Source organism: Schistocerca cancellata, chromosome 3, assembly GCF_023864275.1.
Source record: "Schistocerca cancellata isolate TAMUIC-IGC-003103 chromosome 3, iqSchCanc2.1, whole genome shotgun sequence".
Lineage (NCBI taxonomy): Eukaryota > Metazoa > Arthropoda > Insecta > Orthoptera > Acrididae > Schistocerca > Schistocerca cancellata.
This window is the reverse complement of record NC_064628.1, coordinates 765431113-765452575: the sequence shown is the minus strand read 5'-3', so window position 1 is coordinate 765452575 and position 21463 is coordinate 765431113. Positions and strand designations below refer to the sequence as shown.

General features: G+C 40.5%; 1 protein-coding gene across 1 annotated transcript in view; it reads right to left on the bottom strand.

Moving 5' to 3' along the window:
* Positions 1-21463, bottom strand: part of LOC126175796 (uncharacterized) — a 314318-nt gene that overhangs the window by 226614 nt on the left and 66241 nt on the right. Inside the window, exon 2 of the mRNA XM_049922776.1 lies at positions 20090-20159. Within this exon, the coding sequence (XP_049778733.1) occupies positions 20090-20159 (70 nt within the window). The remainder of the gene's footprint in view (positions 1-20089; positions 20160-21463) is intronic.

Sequence of the window (21463 nt, the reverse complement as noted above, 5' to 3'; positions counted from 1 at the left end):
TTCTCGACCCGTGACATTTTGTATATGAGACTGTCACTGTAGCGGAAACTGCTGTCGTAAATATTTCCGTAAGAAAGTTAAGTGACCACCTGCACGTAATGCGTCGTGGGCACCCAGCTGGGTGACAGTCGCCCGGAAAAAAGCCATTAGCGTGTGCCCCTTCCAGAGTTACAGGTGGAGAAAAAAAAAGGGGAGGCCATTACCCTCGCTATTGACGTTCCTTTGTAGAAAGCATCGCAAAAACGACATGGTCGAACTTGAAAACATATGATTACACTGTGGAGCTCTTAATTTATGATATTTACTGAAATGCCTAATGAAATGACGAGAAATATTTTTATGTCTATACACCTGATTAATACTACTGTCTCTCTAGTTGAGAGATTTTTCTATTAACTTATGAAATGTCACATGACTATTGAATGATATTTTTATGCTTTGCTTTTCATAGTTGCTTATTTCATTTAATATCTAGTTTCCAGCTGTGTTGCAGCATTGGTTTTATAAAATAAAATAAAATGCATTTGCTAATGTGAACACTTTCTGTCAACAGATCTATTAAATAATAATTTTGTGATCCACATTCTTCAAAAAAGGAGCACTTGGAAAGGAAAGAACAATAAGAAGGGGCTATTAACAGTAACTGCATACATAATATTCTTTTCAAGTACATAGTAATATTTTTTTTACAATAAGTTGTTGTGGTGCACCACTTTAATTACATAGCCATTAAGATGTGAATAGACATTTCCCTTTTCTGCATTGTTGTTTTTACTGTAATATTTTTTCTGCTTGAGCTATGTCATGTTTAGGTATAAGTTACTGCTGCATTGCCTCGTCCTTTGGTATTTATATCTGAGCTCAGTAGATTTAAGTTAGCTAAAGAGGGGGTAGACTATATAAGAGAATGAGTTGCGATGAATTGGAAGAAATGCATTGAGAAGTTATACGAAAAAAAGTACAGAAAACAGGTTTAGGTAGGATTTTCTTGGAAATAAATGATGAGGTAAGAAATGTGTGTACATATAAATACAGAAAGCATGCTTAGATAGAATTTTTTTGGTAGAAACAAAGGATGAAATAAGAGGAAAGATATATGGAATGAAGTTTTGGGGTGGACTGCAGTACCAAATGTTACACTGAAAACAAACCCTGTCCTTTCCTTTTGTGTTATCCCACTATGTGTTTGTGTACCCTTGTGTAGTTGTTTTCTTCCTGTCTCTGTGTAGTTTCTTCTAATACTAAGCTATATTCACTATGATGTGGAATACTGTTATCCTCAAATATAATTGGCATTAATAATATGTTATTTACCTTGTAAAGATGCTTAGACATTATTTATTCTGTTTTGTTTTAATGCTCATGTGTAAAGTTGATGTTTCAAAAGTTATTCTGATTGTTTATGTATTTACTTATGTCATAATTCCTGTAACACTGATGTATATGTTTATTTCTATTCTGTTGTAAAGCCTGTACTACAAATGTTATCTGTATTGTTATGTTCTTTAATGATGTATTTTGTACCTTTGTAATTGTATTCTCATGTTATAAAATGGTAATTGACACCAGTTCATCATATTAGTAACTTGTAAGTTACATTTCACTGCACACGTTTCCGTTGGTCATAGTATATGGACAATATGTGAGAAGTTGGGGCTCTTAGTGTTTACATGTGTGTTAATAATTCAGCAAGGGACTGGATAACAGCATTGCTGGTTCTAAGGACAATTCCAAAAACTTTGTGAGTGCACAAGTGGTGATTATGGACTTGCTATATTAACTGCAAGACTCTTCAATGGTGATTGTGCACCTGCACAGTCACAACAGATGGCTGCTGGCCATCTCTACAAGGACTGCAGTGGGTCTGCATCTTTGATGACTCACCAATACCATTATTTCTACAAGGACTACAGTGGGTCTACACCTTTGCTGACTCACCAATACCATTATTTCTACAAGGACTGCAGTGGGTCTGCACCTCTGGTGGCCCACCAATACCACAATCTCTACCAGGACTACAGTGGGTCTACTCTGTGATGACCTACCTACTAATATTCATCAACTTCGACTGACTCTGCTGTGGGTTTGCTCTTTTGTGGCCCATTACCTGTCAGCATGTCAAGAGTCAGCACTGTCTTTCTGTTGGAAGGACAACACTACTTCTTCAAGACTGCATGGACATCCATTACTTCCGTGTGCATTGTCTTTTACTGCTCAGACTTTGATAAAAGAAACGGCAGTTTTACTGTGATGAACAATCTGGACTGTCTTTATGGACTGTGAGAAAATTTTAGCTTTTGACCAACATTGTATAAATAAGTGTGTGCATTTGATATCTTTGTCATTGTAATTATCAAAAAATTTTTTCAAATCATTATTGGCCACTGGCCAAAACAATTTGTAAAATTTTTTGTGGGGAGCATGGGGGCTATGTAAGTAGGCTGTTTATGTTTTCTTATTGGCAACGTTACGTAGCGCTCAGTATGAAGGTCACTGGCTGTGCTGTGTGCAGTCTGTGGCTAGTTTGCATTGTTGTCTGCCATTGTAGTGTTGGGCAGCGGCAGCTGGATGTGAACAGCGCGTAGCGTTGCGCAGTTGGAGGTGAGCCGCCAGCAGTGGTGGATGTGGGGAGAGAGATGGCGGAGTTTTGTAATTTGTCATGAACTGCTATATATATATATTATGACTATTAAGGTAAATACATTGTTTGTTCTCTATTAATATCTTTCATTTGCTAACTATCCCTATCAGTAGTTAGTGCCTTCTGTAGTTTGAATCTTTTATTTAGCTGGCAATAGTGGCGCTCGCTGTATTGCAGTAGTTCGAGTAATGAAGATTTTTGTGAGGTAAGTTATTTGTGAAAGGTATAGTTTAATGTTAGTCAGGGCCATTCTTTTGTAGGGATTTTTGAAAGTCAGATTGCGTTGCGCTAAATAATATTGTGTGTCAGGTTAAGCACAGTCGTGTATAAATTGTTCTAAGGGGACGTTTCAATACCTATCAGCTGACTTCAATCTAAAGAAGGTGCAGCTCTAACACCCACTACTGCAGGAATTTTCCCATGAGTGATACCACCAACCCCACCTACGCTGTCACCTATAAGCTTTGCCAACCTCCCCTTTCCATACCTGTTGAGGTGCAGGCCATGTCTAGTGAAACCCGTCCTGCTGATAGACTCCACCGACACCACTGAAATGTGACCCATGCTTTCTGTCATCAGCGCACCCCCAAGTCTCATGTTATTACGCCTGACGGCTGTATGAAGATGAGGCCGATCGTGACGCTGAAACAGTTCCACGAAATGCACATTCGTGTTGCCAGTCTGAGTGGCTATCTTTTCCAGGTCACCATCTATGTCATACTGTCATACTCCCCATCCCTATCAATACTATTACCAGCCCCACCCACAATCAGTACCTGATCCTCTTTAGTAAAATCCCTACATAACCCCCTTATGTTAACAGTCACCTGTGCCAATCCTGCATTAGGCTTCACAATGCTGGTGACCTGGTACTCACTCCCCAGCACTTCCTGCAACTGCTGGCCTGCACCTCTGCCATGAGAACTACCTAACAGCAGAACCTTCTTCTTCCTCTTCGACTTTGCAACTGTTCTAGCCACTGTAACTACTGAGGTCTGCTGCATACTTCCTACATCTACAGCTACTAGAGATTCCTCTCCACTAGACTCTGACAGTTGGTCATATCTATTGTAAACACCAATAGTAAAACTATCTGAAAATCTTCTTCTCCTAGCAGATCTCTTGCCAACCCCCTTCTCCCTCCTCATCCTATCTAGCTCCTCCTGTGCGTTTTTCAACTGCACCTGAAGGGCACAGATCTTACGCTCCTGCTCCCTTATGAACTTACTCTTGCTACATAACCTGCAGCTCCAGGAGAGTATCTCACCAGAATGCCCACTGGCTTCCCCACTGCATTCCCCCCAGTGAAAATACTTCGAACAAGTCTCACACCGCAATCCACTACTCACGAACCTACGGCAAAGCCCACACTTCTCACTCATGGTAAAATTTTACTTTTTCTAAGTTCCGCTACTACAATAAGAAGATGTTAAAAACCTGACTACAATAATCACAAATCTACTCTATAAGGGAAGTAACTACTATTATTAACAGTATTAATAAACAACAAATGTGAATATAACAAAAGACTAATACAGAAAGTGAATCAAACGCCTAATGACACAGTAACGAAGCTGAAAACAGTTCCCAAAAGGTTCTTCTGAAATTATTTCATCAGAAAACACAAAAAACGCCGGTTGAAGACTACTAAAGTTCCTAAACAAACCACTATACGCAAACAATTAATTAGTACTTAGCTGTCGATGCGCAGCTACAGCTGCAACTGGTCAGCGCGGAATGTAAACACAGGTAAGAGATTACGTTGCTCGATACGAAACACTCACAAATATCAGGTCACAACACAAGAAAGGCAGAGGTGAATGAAGAAACCACTAATAAGTCACTTATATAGTAAATATTATCACAAAAACCGTTACAATACGTATCTGAAATCTAAAAATATATAAAAACTTAAGAGAGCGATCTCACACACAGTCACTCGCTTATGCCTTACAGTTGCCATGCAGTTGGAATCCCAGAGGTACTTATGAATAAACCTGTATTACAAAGTAATCTGTGAAAGCCAACAACTAAATAAGACTTTATGTACAAATGTGATGTATAAATTTGTTTTTACGGTAGACAGACGCTTCATGTTTACCTTAACACATATTGTTTCAAAAAGATTTATCCGATTTCACAAGACTGTCTCTTCCACATTAACGAAAATATAACCTTTGGGTACATTTCAAACTACGGATTGAAATTAAAAGTTTCCTGGGGTGCTAGCTGTAAGTTGCAGGCTCACTTGGTTACTGGTCGGAGTCTCTCTGGCGCAGCTAGCTCACTCGCTCGTTCAGTTTTCCATTTATTATCCCTCCAATGTGCGTAGAGTAACGTTGGTGATAACACATCAGCAAAAAGTGTTTTCCGTTTTCTATTTCATCAGCAACAATTCAGTTACAAACTGTGTGGCGTGATTTTCGTCTATAGCACGGCAATGAGCTGCCTCAAAAATGGCCATAAGAGCTGTACAGATCTGCAATGCACCATTGACCTGTAACGTCGTCTGATCTCTCTCTCTCTCTGTCTTTTTTTTTTTTTAAGGGGGGACGAGGTGTGTCTGCCCTTCTTTCAACTTTGGGTAAACTGCTACACCGAATAGAAACAGCAATGAATGCAGTACACCAGACTTGCTCGCAAAATTGTGGAGCGAGAGTGACAAACGTCTTTATGTTTGTCTTGCGTTCGTTACAGGATACATTCAACATTTCTAAAAGTTTGGTCCTTAACATAATCGAATGAAGTACGCTGACGTTTTACAGGCGCTGGACAAAAATATGGAAACATCGCGAGAAATTTAATCTTGAACATAAATGCAGATGACGGCTAAGCCTGCAGGTGGCGCTGTTGTGTTTGACCACGAAAGGTACCTGTGCAGCATCCTCACTAGGCTGCAAATGTGTCTTGATCAGAACGTTGTTATGTGTAGTTGTCAGCGTATTAAGTCGGAGCTAAGTCACTTCGAGCGTGGATAAATTCTTGGTGCTCGTATGGTGGGTGTTTCCGTAACCAAGAGAGTCGAAGTGTTTGCTGTTTCAAGAGGCATCGTACAGAAAATTTATATGGCATACAGGGAAAGTGGAAAAAAATCAACCGCTAAGTCACAAAGTGGACGAAAGTCTATGTTGAGTGATCATGGCAGACGGTCACTGAAGAGAACTGTGAAGAAAAATAAGAGGACAACAGCTGCAACAGTCACTGCAGAACTAAATGCACTCGTGAACCGTGTAAGCACCAAAACGACGCGAAGAGATCTCCATAATCAGGGAATTGCACGGCGAGCTGGATTCCAAGCTGCTCACCAGCGTCGCAAATACCCATAATAGGAAACCGTGGTGCCGATGACATAACATCTAGACTACGGACTAATGGAAGAAAGTCATTTGGTCGGATAAGTCTTGTTTCACACTTTTTCGAATTTTTGGACAAGGTTACGTCCCAAGAGTGAAAAATGGCAAAGGTTCGGTGCCCGTTTGGGAACCTATATCGTTATGTAGAGTTCCTAGATAACAGAACGCAGCATCTCATTCTCAATGGAGAGAAGTCTTCCGAAGTAAGAGTGATTTCAGGTGTGCCGCAGGGGAGTGTCGTAGGACCGTTGCTATTCACAATATATATTCATGACCTTGTGGATTACATCGGAAGTTCACTGAGGCTTTTTGCGGATGATGCTGTGGTATATCGAGAGGTTGTAACAATTTAAAATTGTACTGAAATGCAGGAGGATCTGCAACGAATTGACGCATGGTGCAGGGAATGGCAATTGAATCTCAATGTAGATAAGTGTAATGTGCTGCGAACACATAGAAAGAATGATCCTTTATCATTTAGCTACAATATAGCAGGTCAGCAACTGGAAGCAGTTAATTCCATAAATTATCTGGGAGTAGACATTAGGAGTGATTTGAAATGGAATGATCACATAAAGTTCATCGTCGGTAGAGCAGATAACAGACTGAGATTCACTGGAAGAATCCTAAGGAAATGTAATCCGAAAACAAAGGAAGTAGGTTACAGTACACTTCCAGAATGAGAATTCTAATTCTGGAAACATCCCCCAGGCTGTGGCTAAGCCATGTCTCCACAATATCCTTTCTTTCAGGAGTGCTAGTTCTGCAGGTACGCAGGAGAGCTTCTGTAAAGTTTGGAAGGTAGGAGGCGAGGTACTGGCGGAAGTAAAGCTGTGAGGACGGGGCGTGAGTCGTGCTAGGGTAGCTCAGTTGGTAGAGCACTTGCCCGCGAAAGGCAAAGGTCCCGAGTTCGAGTCTCGGTCCGGCACACAGTTTTAATCTGCCAGGAAGTTTTACAGTACACTTGTTCGCCCACTGCCTGAATATTGCACACCAGGGTGGGATCCGTACCAGATAGGGTTGATAGAAGAGATAGAGAAGATCCAACGGAGAGCAGCGCACTTCGTTACAGGATCACTTAGTAATCGCGAAAGCGTTACGGAGATGATAGATAAACTCCAGTGGAAGACTTTGCAGGAGAGACGCTCAGTAGCTCGGTACGGGCTTTTGTTGAAGTTTCGAGAACATACCTTCAAAATGAGTCAAGCGGTATATTGCTCCCTCCTAGGTATATCTCGCGAAGAGACCATGAGGATAAAATCGGAGAGATTGGAGCCGACATAGAGGCATACCGACAATTTTTGTTTCCACGAACAATACGAGACTGGAAGGGAGAACCGATAGAGGTACACAAAGTACCCTCCGCCACACACTGTCAGGTGGCTTGCGGAGTATGAATGTAGATGTAGATATTTCATGGGCTTCATCGTTACTGCCATGGACGATGTGACCTTTTTGGACGATCATGTTCATCACATGGCACAATCTTTGTTCGCCAATGGTGATACTGTGTTCTAAGGCGGCAGGACTCTTGTTCACACAGCTCGCATCGTCCAGGACTGGTTTTCTGACCAGGAGGACGAATTGTCGCATCTTCCCTGGCCGCCACAGGCACCAGATCTAATATTATTGAACCTTGAAAAGGAGCGTCATCGCTCTCCACCTCCAGCATCGATACGTGAAATTGCCATTATTTTGCTGGAAGGATGGTATAAAATTCGCTTGAGAACCATACATGACCAGTATTTATCCAGTCCGAGACGATTGGAAGCTGATTTGGAAAAAAAAAAAAATGTCTCTGAGCATTATGGGACTTAACTTCTTAGGTCATCAGTCCCCTAGAACTTAAAACTACTTAAACCTATCTAACCTGAGGACATCACACACATCCATGCCCGAGGCAGGATTCGAACCTCCGACCGTAGCAGTCGCGCGGTTCCAGACTGTAGCGCCAAGAACCGCTCGGCCACACCGGCCGGCGCTGATTTGAATGCCTACGGCTTTCCTACAACGTATTGGGCCTAGTAATGTCTTTTTTGATGTTTCCATATTTTTGTCCACGCCCTATACGTGGATGCGTAAACGCTTTTAAAAACGAATCGTGAGCTGAAAGTAAGCTCTTGCATAAAATCAAAATTCGCTCTAATCTTCTAACTTGATTCATGAAAAAGCTGCAAAAGATAAAGTCAGTGCAGCAAGCCCATGACCGGACTATAGGCCTCACAGCAAGTAGACTGCCGCTTTCCTATTCGCAAGATGAGGGGTGGCGTGTTAGTCATCCGGCCGCATTTTACCGACGGTATTCATTTTGACAGTAGGCTGTTTGGAATGGGACGGTGTTGGAGGGGTTGGGTCAAGTAAAAATCCCTCAACCAGGATTGAACACGGGATCTCAATGACCAGTCTAGCGTTCTACTCGCTTTCTTTTTCTTTCCTCGGCCTTCGGTCTGGGCGGACGTCACATGACTCCCGATCAAGTTCATCGTTGAATACTTCACTCCGGCTTTTCTTTCTTTTATTATTATTATTATTATTAGAGGGCAGCCAACCCTCTGAACAAACACGCTGAGCTACCGTGCCGGCACTCGCGACATCACCACGGCAACTTGAAATAATTTATGAATTAACAATGAAATCCAGACATTAGCAGCTTATAGGCGTTGATAAATATCAACAGGGACAGTTGAAAATGTATGCCCCGAACGGGACTGGAGCCCTGGACCTTCTGCTTACATGGCAGACACTCTATCGGACTGAGCCCTCGAAGACACAGAGGATAGTGCGGCTGCAGGGACTTATCTCTGGCACGCTCCCCGTGAGACCCACTGTGGTGTGCGTGCTGTAAGACCTTCAGTACACACACCATAAGATTATCTGACTTGTCGCTCTAACGAAGTAGGCGAGTGCCGGCCGTGGTGGCCGAGCGGTTCTAGGAGCTACAGTCTGCAACCGCGCGACCGCTACGGTTGCAGGTTCGAATCCTGCCTTGGGCATGGATGTGTGTGATGTCCTTAGGTTAGTTAGGTTTAAGTAGTTCAAAGTTCTAGGGGACTGATGACCTCACATGTTAAGTCCCATAGTGCTCAGAGCCATTTGAACCATTTTTGAAGTAGGCGAGTGTCAGCAATATGTCTCGTGGTCTTATCGTGGCGTGTTTATCTTCTGCCGTTAGGTCAGACGATAGAAATGCCACTTGCACGCTTAGAGTAGCAGATTGCCGGTGACCAACTTTAAACAGAACTTGATTAATTTTCACGCACATTTATTAAAATAATAACAAGCATAAAAATTACTTAACTTGGTTCTGGATGCTATTTACAATTGACAATCTGAAGTTCCTTTGGTATGGGTACGTTAATCTTATTCTCACATAAATCTCTGATACCTGACAAAAGTGTCTATACATTTATCTTCATGGCTATGTACAGGAATATGGTAATCTTATTAGGCGCAGACAGAAACTTGACTATAGACTGGTACAGACAAATGTAGAACTCGTACAGACTGTTGCAGACAAATGCAGACTGACTAATTGGAGGTCTGTACACTCATTATAATACCTCGAGCGTTCAGGTATCACTGCGCGAGTGTGATCCATGAGGAGAAAACGTTCTACGTTAGCAGCAATCTCATTGGGTGCGTTACATATTAATACGCGTATCGGCGGAAGCAGAATTTGGTCCGTCTCTAAGGCAGCGCCATCTTGTAGTGCGAAGACGGACGAGCGCTGCGCCTGCGCTGTTGTGCTTAGCAGGGCGCGCTCTAGTGGGAAAGTTGTGTACGCGCTGACTACGCGGAACTATGTACACAACACCCACATTACTTACTGTCCACACATTACATTTGTAGTGCCCCTGCCCACTACACTCATTACTTGCAGCACTCAGTCTTCCAATACCTGTAAGAGTTTGAGCAATGTAAGTGCATCCGCACTGAAGAAGATCATTGGCTTGTAAGCCTTGTGCACGAAGATGGTATCTGTTCTTTCGGACATGTCGGTAGATTGTCTGCCTCGAGTAATGAGTATAGTGGGCTGGAGCACGACAAATGTAGTGTGTGGACAGTTAAGTTGGAAATGTGGGTCTCACGGGGAGCGTGCCAGAGATAAGTCCCTGCAGTCGCAGTGTCCTCTGTGTACACGATAGCTCACTCGGATACAGCTGTAATTTGGCTGTCTAGGTTTTTATATTGGTAACGCCACGTAGCGCTCTGTATGAAAATCACTGGCTGTGCTGTGTGCAGTCTGTGGCTGGGTGGCATTGTTGTAATATTCGCTATTGTATGTTGGGCTGTTGGCTGTTAACAGCGCGTAGCGTTGCGCAGTTGGAGGTGAGCCACCAGCAGTGGTGAATGTGGGGAGAGAAATGGCGGAGTTTTGAAATTTGTAAGACTGGATGTCATGAACTGCTATATATATTATGACTTTTCATGACTATTAAGGTAAATACATTGTTTGTTCTCTATTAATATCTTTCATTTGCTAACTATGCCTATCAGTAGTTAGTGCCTTCCGTAGTTTGAATCTTTTATTTAGCTGGCAGTAGTGGCGCTCGCTGTATTACAGTAGTTCGAGTAACCAAGATTTTTGTGAGGTAAGTGATTTGTGAAACGTATAGGTTAATCTTAGTCAGGGCCATTCTTTTGTAGGGATTTTTGAAAGTCAGATTGCGTTGCGCTAAAAATATTCTGTGTCAGTTTAAGCACAGTCATGTATAATTGTTCTAAGGGGACATTTCATACGTCGACCCTTAGCCGGGGATACCTCACTGGAATCTTCTGATTTTTTCTTGTAGTTTTTGTTTATTGCTAGCGCGTAATTGTAGAGAGAATCTCCTTTGTAGTTGCAGTCTTTCATTGTTGTACAGTAAAACGGTTGTGGCATGCATGTAGATTTGCACCAAGTGTTTCGCAGCTGCGCTTGCAATTAACTAGATATTATTTTCAGTGCTATGTTAATGTGTTCTCTTGTTTTTGCTCTTCAAATTGTGCTTTTCTGTGTTATCGTATGAAATATTGTGACAATAATGGCGTGTGAGAAACGTAACACTAGGCTCCAAAGTAAACTGAGAAATAATAGTGACGACGAGCACCACTGTGTAATGAATTAACAGACATTCGAAGTAGTAATTTGGTAATTGTGCATAGGGAAATGGAGCGGGCGGCAAATAATGGTGTAGACAGTGAAACAAATAGTGAACAGGGAAGCATTATCGATCGATCGGTCGGCAACAGCTCGCCTCAGGAATCCGAAATGACAGAACACAATATTGCAAATACTGTTGACTCAGGTTTTGGGTCCTCACCGTTTTCTCAAATGAGTCAAGACACATTTTCTGCTTGTCAAAATGTGAATGTTGCCGGTGAAAATGCACTGCCAAAAAGCATAGAGAAACAGATTCCAGACACTAATACATTATTATTGCAATTAATGCAACAAAACCAGAGACAAACAGAGCAAAAGCTTCAAAAGTTAGACACAATGGAACAAAATCTTCAAAAGTTAGACACAATGGAACAAAATCTTCAAAAGTTAGACACAATGGAACAACACCAGAAACAAACACAGCAACAGTTAGACGCAATGGAACAAAATCTTCAAATTTAGACACCACACTTGAACAAACACGTGAAGATTTAACTACTGAGTTACATAAAATCGAATCGAAATGTCAAAAAGTCTGTAATGACGTAAAAACACAAATTTGTGAGCATTTCCAACCTATTTTTTCGCGTCATGAAGATGCATTACAGAATCTCGAAGCAGCCATAAAGGAACTGCAAACTATAGTTCATGAAAATCACGACACCTTGCAAGCTAAAATTGACTCACTTGCATCTACCGATTCGGTTACCCAACTTGCAAAAACTCAGGAAAACTTAAAGGACACAGTAGATACTATGTAAATTGGTTCAGGAAGACACATGGAGGAAATTAGTTCATTATCAGAGAAAGTAGTTGAACTTTCGGATCAGCTAAATAATTTATCTACGAAGGTAGATGATAATCTGAATGACACAAATGATACAGAAATTAGGAAATTCAAACAAAATCAGAATCAAATTAATACGCAACACCAAAGAGAAATCCGGGAAGTACAAGATCAGTTGACACAGGTAATATAGGAATTACATATTTTAGAGGACACTCGCACTCCAATACGGGAACAGGGAATAGAAATACGGAACAGCCATTAAATAATAACACACGGCACTTCGGAAATTATGAAAGAAATTGGCAAGGTACACCGAATCTTGAGATGGAACCGCCTAAACGACGTAACAGTGAACGACATGCGACTCACCGACATGATGATTTTGACCATAAGCTGTTTATTACTACAAGTAAATTCAAAACATTTAAGAATTCCGGCAACGACATTCATCCACAAGCGTGGCTTCATCAATTCTCTCATTGTTTTCCTCCCAACTGGTCATTAGAGCACAGATTAGAATTTATGTGTGGCTATTTAGAGAATGAACCAGCTGTAAGAATGTGATCGGTCATTCACGATTGCCACAGTGAAGGAGAATTTTATCTTGCCTTCCTCTCAGCATATTGGTCTCAAGCTACACAAGACCGAGTAAAACATAGCATCATAATGATGAAACATTTGGAGCAATCTGAATTTTCCAGTCTTGTTAAATATTTTGAAGACATGTCAAACCCATACAGCCCCTCAGAACTCATCCGCATTTGCTTAATCAAATTACCTGAACATTTACGACATATTATTTTGGCAGGAAGTTGCAAAGACGACATTGAAGCTTTTCAGGGACCCTTACAAGAATTAGAAATTGACACTGACAACAGGAACACAACAATTACAGGTCACATCCGTCGCAATTCCGCGATGAAAGATATAATAACTGGACATGAAAAGGCTATTCTCACAACACAAATCGTGACCAAAACAGACACCACCTGTATAACAACCGTTGGCAGAGAAAAAATAATTACAGAGAAAGATCGCATTTCCATAGTGATGACTATCACAGAGACAACCACAGAAACAGACAATATGGGAACCAAAACAATTATTATTACAGGAGACAGAATAACTTCAGACGCAATGGTCCAACGTGAAGTTATAATTCAGGGAGAAATTCTCCACCACTTAACCAACAAGAAAGAAACTACAGGAACTACCGACATGACGACAGACGATATAATCGTAACGACAGACCTGAATTGCATCAGAAATGGTGGGATTCAAACAGGGCAGGGCCCTCTCGACAAGGTGAATTTGTAGAAGTTAGGTCTCCTAATCCCAATAACGACGCGCGCCAACAAAGAGACAGACAATGACTTGCACCGCAGGCAGCAGGCAGCCACGTGCGCCGGCTGGTTCAGCGAAAAATAACAAAGACGCTAACGTTGAGAAAAATTTTAGCATTCGTTACCGACGTATAAAACATGATAATTGCTTTGAAGTTGAAACTCTGCGTACTAGAAAGGGTAAAGGATTGCACCACATTTCACATGTAAAACCGTTTCTTGAGAGACAATCTGCTTTTTAACTTTGTCTTTGCCATAAAACTTTTCACTTCACATTTCTAGTATGCTTTGTCAGACTTAAGAAACTGTTACCATGCAACAATGTTTGAAGTTAAATATCCAGTCACGAACCTGGGCAACTTATTTAGACAGTAATTACGAATGCATTGTTGTAGTGAACAGACGACACAGTGTTGTTGTTTGTACATTCTTGCAACAAGTTGCACGATTACATAACGACTATCAGGTTTACATACTTAGAACTTATACTGCTAATGAGATTTTAATGAAACATTTTGGTTTACTTGAAAAGATACTCTTTATTTGAAGTACATTCGGTGAGATTAAAGATGACTTAGCATTTGGTTTCTTTGATAGCTACACGATTATATCACAATGCTACTAATATGTGACACAATTTACATTGTTGCTTTTGCGGTGTATCTGTTTTATATCTGCACAGTTTTTCTGTATTATTCTGGAAAGTAAAACATGTTTTAGTAGTAACTTTTGTGGTATAGCTACAATGAGACATCCTTTTTCGTAGAACAACAATACGTCACATTATAGTACTTTCTAGATCATGGTAAGGTACGTAATAACTACGATATCTATACGCAAAGCATTTCACTTTCGTTTATGATGAGTTAAGTACATTGACTTCAGCAGAACTTTGCTTACAGAGGACGACAACTACAACACTTCCACAGAATTATCTTACAGCAAGACGCACATTTAGCGCTACAGGACACACATTTGAGTGATTAATTTTGTACTTAAACCATTTATTTTTCAAGATTTTTGAATTACAAAGAAAGTTTTCCGTGATACATTTCATTCCATTGCTGTAATCTGTAACACCTGAGGGTATAATTACATTAATCCTCAGGGGAGTACACACTTACTTTGTGTACCATGTGTTTGGCAAGCACAAGGAGCCCTAGCTAATATGGTATTGGCTTATACAACTTTTACTACATCAGTGACAGATGTTTACGTAATTACACCGTTGGATAACTTCACACTCACGAAATTGTATTTCGTCTGTACTTCGTGAACTGTTTAAGAGTTATGAAATGTGTGTATTTGCGTGAATGTATCACAATGCCGGCGAAAATTTGTTGGACTCTGTTATATTTATAGGATTTTGTTTCTACACATTTGTAACGCAAATTCTTGACCTGTGAAGTTTTTATATGAGACTGTCACTGTAGCGGAAACTGCTGTCGTAAATATTTCGGTAAGAAAGGTAAGTGACCTTAACTTAATGTGTTTTGGGCGTCCAGCTGAGAGATAGTCGTCTGACAAAAGAAAGCCATTTGGCGGAGAAAAAAAAAAGAGGCCATTATCCTCGCTATTGACATTCCTTTGTAGAAAGCATCGCAAATACGACATGCCCAAACTTGAAAACATATGATTACACTGTGGAGCTCTTAATTTATGACAGTTACTGAAATGGCTAATGAAATGACAAGAAATATTTTATGTCTATACACCTGATTATGACTACTGTCTTTCTAGTTGAGAGATTTTTTTGGCCTTTGGAGACGCCATTTGCCTAGTGAATGACGTTTCATATGTTGCTTTATATATATATATTTGCTCATTTCGTTTAATATCTAGTTCCTAGCTGCACTGCAGCATTGGTTAAAATAAAATTTAATAGATGTACTAATATTACTATTTTCTGTCTACAGACCCAGTAAAGAATACGTTTATGATGTACTTTCTTAGAAAAGAGAGCACAAATAATAATTTCCCTTCACAGGAACTGCATAAATAATTTTTTTACGATTTGGTAACTTGTCTGCTAGAGTAAGTTCTGGTGATGTATCACTCTAGTGTTAAGATGTGACAGGTATTAAACATGGCCATTTTTACTGTAATATTTTTTCTGCTTGAGCTTTGTCATGTTTAGATATAAGTTATTACATTTACTGCTGCTTGCTTTGCCAATTTGCATTTTTTTGGTCTTGCTGTTTGTGTTAATTGTTTTGTGTTGCTGCATTGCCTTGTCCCTTAGTTTAGCATCTGAGCTCAGTAGATTTAAGTTAGCTTAAGAGGGGGTAGGCTATATGAGAGAACGACTGTTGATGAATTGGAAGAAATTCATTGAGAAGCTATAAGAAAATGGTTTGGCCAAAAAAGTACTTTGAAAGAGGATATGAACAAAAAAGTAGGGTTTAGGAACAACAGGGTAAGGTAGGATTTTCTTGGAAATAAATGATGAGGTAAGATAATGGAAAATAAATAATGAGGTAATAAATATGTGAACATATAAATACAGAAAGCATGCTTGGGTTGGATTTTTTTGGTGGAAACAAATGTTGAAATAAGATGAAAGATCTGTGGAATGAAGTTTTAGGTTGGACTGCAGTACCAAATGTTACCCTGAAAACGAACCCCATCTTTCCTTTTGTATTATTCCGCTATGTGTTTATGTATCCTTGTGTATTTGTCTTTTTCCTGTCTTTATGTGTTTAGCTAATAAGATTTATGTTGTAGAATTTTTCTAATACTATGTTATTTACTTTGTAAAGATGTTTAGACATTATTTATTCTGTTCTGTTTAAATGCTCATGTGTGAAATTAATGTTTCGAAAACTATTCTCATTATTTTATATATTCACTTATGTCATAATTCCTGTAACACTGATGTATCTGTTTATTTCTATTCTTCTGTAAAGCCTGTACTACTACATATTTATCTGTATTGTTATGATCTTTAATGATGTATTTTGTACCTTTGTTATTGTATTCTCATGTTATAAAATTGTAATTGACACCAGATCATCAAATTAAATAACTTGTAAGCATTCATTTCACTGCACATATTTCTGTTAGTCATAGTATGCGCACAAGATGTGAAAAAAAGAGGACTGTTAGTGTTTGGGCGTGTGTTAACAATTCAGCAAGGGACTGATTAACAGCATTGCTAGTTCTAAGGACAATTCCAAAAACTTGGTGAGTGCACAAGTGGTGGTTTATGGACTTGCTATATTATCTGCAAGACTTCTAAGGACAATTCCAAAAACTTTGTGCGTGCATAAGTGATGGTTTATGGACTTGCTATATTCTCCGCAAGACTCTTCGATGGTGATTGTGCACCTGCATAGTCGCAACGGATGGCTGCTAGCCATCTCTACAGGGACTACAGTGGGTCTACACCTTTGATGATTCACCAATACCATTATTTCTACAAGGACTGCAGTGGGTCTGCTCTGTGATGACCTACCTACCAATATTCTTCAAAACTTCGACTGACTCTGCTGTGGGTTTGCTCTGTTGTGGACCATTACCTGTCTGCATGTCAAGAATCAGCACTGTCTTTCTGTTGGAAGGAAACACTACTTCTTCAAGACTGCATGGAAATCCACTACTTCCGTGTGTATTTTCTTCTACTGCTCAGACTTCGAGAAAAACACTGAAATTTTACTGTGATGAACGATCAGGACTGTCTTTATGGACTGTGAGCTTTTGACCAACAGTGTATCAATAAGTGTGTGCATTTGATATCTTTGTTATTGTAATTATGAAAAATTTGTTCAAATCTGTATTGGCCACTGCCCAAAACAATTTGTAAAATTTTTTGTGGGGAGCATGGGGGCTATGTAAGTAGGCTGTCTAGGCTTTTATATTGGTAACGCCACGTAGCGCTCTGTATGAAAATCACTGGCTGTGCTGTGTGCAGTCTGTGGCTTGGTGGCATTGTTGTAATATTCGCTATTGTAGTGTTGGGCTGTTGGCTGATAACAACGCGTAGCGTTGCGCAGTTGGAGGTGAGCCGCCAGCAGTGGTGGATGTGGGGAGAGAAATGGCGGAGTTTTGAAATTTGTAAGCCTGGATGCCATGAACTGCTATATATATTATGACTTTTGATGACATTGTTTGTTCTCTATTAAAATCTTTCATTTGCTAACTATGCCTATCAGTAGTTAGTACCTTCCGTAGTTTGAATCTTTTATTTAGCTGGCAGTAGTGGCGCTCGCTGTATTGCAGTAGTTCGAGTAACCAAGATTTTTGTGAGGTAAGTGATTTGTGAAACGTATAGGTTAATGTTAGTCAGGGCCATTCTTTTGTAGGGATTTTTGAAAGTCAGATTCCGTTGCACAAAAAATATTGTGTGTCAGTTTAAGCACAGTCATGTATAATTGTTCTAAGGGGACGTTCCACAGCGTCTGCCATGTAAGCAGAAGGCCCCACCAGTCGGAGCACATATTTTCAACTGTACCCGTTCATATTTATCAACGCCTGTAAGCAGCTAATGGTCTAGATTTCATTGTAATTTCATTCTTCGAGAGCTGCAAGATCACCAATGGTATCACCTTCATATATGAATTTATTTAGTCCTGTGAAATCGGTTGAATGGTATTATGTACACTGGGTATCTTAAAAGCTTGGGAAAAGCATTTTACAGACGGTAGAGGATAGTAAAGTAAATATTTTGCGTTAAGGAAACAACCTTCAGGAGTAAATGTTTCAGGCGCTCGAAGGTATTGAGATGAACAATCCACGTCGGTGCATCCGGCAGACAACTTTTTACTACCTAACGCGCCGCAGATGCATTGTTCATTTCAGTACCTTCGAGCCCCTGAAACATTTAATCGTTTGTTATGCCTCCACGCTGGAGTTTACCACTATTTAAAGCGTGTTCAGTCTCGTTATCTAAGGTGGGGCATTATTAGTGACAGGAACATACACACATGTATTTAATGTATGATGCACCGGTATGTAATGTTCCGAATGTCCACAGAAAGGTTTCGTAGCAAACGTCATCCTATACGGAAATAATTTATCTTTATTGATAGGAATTTTACGAAAAAATTTGTTGTTCCAACTATAGTGAGCATGACAAGCGTCTCGACAAATAATTGTGTCTGATTGTCTGCTGAATTTTCTTTGTGAATACAAAAATGATAAAAGTACTTTATCGTGAAGATACCAAACGTAAATAACTCTTTTTATACTTAGTTCATAAAAGTAATACAACCATATATTTGTTGGATTGTCATTTAAGACATTAACACTTTAAACCTGTTCCGTTCCGTATGTGATTATTTCTTGTTCCTCTCTACTTAGAATTGTTTGTCAGTTGTGTTATTAACAACAGCTGAGTTATTAACAAAAACATTATTTCCTCACACTGCTTCAATAAACGCCACAGCCGCCTGAGTCAACAAATATCTGATATGCTATGTGATCAAAAGTATGTGGACACTTGGCTGAAAATGACCTACAAGTTCGTGGCGCCCCTTATCGGTAATGCTGGAATTCAGTATGGTGTTGGCCCACCCTTAGCCTTGATGACAGCTTCCATTTTCGCAGGCATACGTTCAATCACTTGCTGGAAGGTTTCTTGGGGACTGGCAGCCAAATCTTCACGGAGCGCTGCACTGAGGAGAGGTACCGATGTCGGCCAGTGAGGCCTGGCACAAAATCGGCGTTCCAAAACATCCCAAAGGTGTTCTGTAGGATTCAGGTCAGGATTCTGTGTAGGCCAGTCCATTACAAGGATGTTACTGTCGTGTAACCACTCCGCCACAGGCTGTGCATTATGAACAGATGCTCGATAGTGTTGAAAGATGCAATCGCCATCCCTGAATTGCTCTTCAACAATGGGAAGCAAGAAGGTGCTTAAAACATCAACGTAGGCCTGTGCTGCGATAGTGCCACGCAAAACAACAAGGGGTGCAAGCCTCCTCCATGAAAAACAAGACCACACTATAACACCACCGCCTCCGAAATTTTCTGTTGGCACTACACACGCTGGCAGATGACATTCACTGGGCATTCGCCATACCCACATCCTGCCATCGGATCTCCACATTGTGTACTGTGATTCGTCATTCCGTTTTTCCACTGTTCAATCGTCCAATGTTTACGCTCCTTACACCAAGCGAGGCGTCGTTTGACATGTACCGACGTGATGTGTGGCTTATGAGCAGCCGCTCGACCATGAAAGCCAAGTTTTCTCATCTCCCGCGTAACTGTCATAGTACTTGCAGTGGATCTTGATGCAGTCAGGAATTCCTGTGTGATGGTCTGGATAGATGTCTGCCTATTACACATTACGACCCTCTTCAACTGTCGGCGGTCTATGTCAGTCAACACACGAGGTCGGCCTGTACGCTCTTATGTTGCACGTGTCCCTTCACGCTTCCACTTCACTATCACATCGGAAACAGTGGACCTACAGATGTTTAGGAGTGTGGAAATCACGCGTATAAACGTATGACACAAGTGGCACCCAATCACCTGACCACGTTCGAAGTCCGTGAGTTCCGCGGAGCGCCCCAATCTGCTTTCTCACGATGTCTAATGACTACTAAGGTCGCTGATAGGGAGTACCTGTCAGTAGGTGGCAGCACAATGCACATATGGAAAACGTATGTTTTTGGGGGTGTCCGGATACTTTTGACATCATACTGTATACTGCGAAAGGGAAATACAGACTACTGTAAGTTTACGTATTTATAACAAATATGAGCGCCAAATATTGGTCTTCCGTAGATAACGTAGTCTTCGTAGTGAATGGCATGCATTACTTAAGAGTACTGAGTAGTTCTGAAGATGCGCAAGCAAAGCCTGCGTTACACTTACCTTCGAGAATCGTCAAGTTGGTCGGCGACCGTGGCGGCAAGCAGCGCTTAGCGCAGACTCTCCTGTGCTCCTGCAACATTTATTTCTTTTTAGTTGGCTTGCACCTTGTGGCCGACATGATAGTAATGCGAGATAAATTCCTCAAGAACAGCCGCAAGAAGACCGTGAGTTGTATGCAAAGTCACGAAACGGATTACAGCTCATCTAGTACGCCTATCCAACGGAGTACAGTTTTTACGCGGTGTTTCACTGCGACTGATACTGTGTCGTCTCTTCTTTTAACCTCATGCGCAAAATCATCTAAACTAAATTAGTAATGGAGTGTCATTGAATTAAGTCAGACGACGCTGCGGAAATCTGATTAGGAAATGAGACAGCAAAAGTAGCAGACGAGTTTTGCTATTTGGAAAGGAAAATGAGTGACTATGGGAGAAGTAAAGAGGATATGAAATAAAGACTAGCAGTAGCAAGAAAAACTTTTATGAAGAAAAGAAATATGTCAACATCTAATATAAATGTGTTGCGATAAACAGGGTGTAACGGGCGTAAGTGCAGATATCTCTATTGGTGACTGAGGACGCTGTACTGAATAACTTTACGTCAGTATTTGCGTCATTTGTAGACTAATAATTATAGCTATTAGGAGTAGTATGTTTTAACATTGCTTAGAACCTCCAGGAATGTGTGGCAAGAGCAGACCAGTAATTCTCATTTTCCCCTGGGCAGCAGATGAGGTGTTGATGTGTATATGCGTGCACGCTGAACGGGTAGTCTATACTGACAGGAGTAGTCCACTTACAATCAGTGATGCAGTTACGACCGTGCGGAAAACGTCAGGTAGTAAATAATGTGACATGTTTATGGGAAGACTTTTCGGCGCACAGAAAAAAACAACCAACACACTGATACGTGCACATATTAACATACCACATACTGTATAAAAATATCTGTACACGTATCCATTATATCCTGTATTTTCGAATTCTGCAGTGCAGTTGGCAAGTCTGCAAGATAATGTGTCAAAGTACGAAGATAAGGATCTTCATGGTTCCTTTGTAAATCGTTTAGAATAGGTTCTAATAGTCAACTTCTTTTGGAAGGTTTCCCACATTCATCTCGTCAGATGTCGGCTATGGGTTACGTGTTAGTCAAACACAACAAGAATCATAGCTTTCAAAACAAATTCAGTTCAACTTTTAACATGTCATTCAACATCAAAAAATACATGACATGATAATAAGGCAATAAACCGATTATCATGATCAGATGCATAGCTCCGTAATCAGAAAAAGTGTTACATATCAGATCCAAGTTCAATAAGCTTTTTTCAAATTTTACTCCCTATTTCTGAGCTTTGTGTTCAATTAAGAGTAT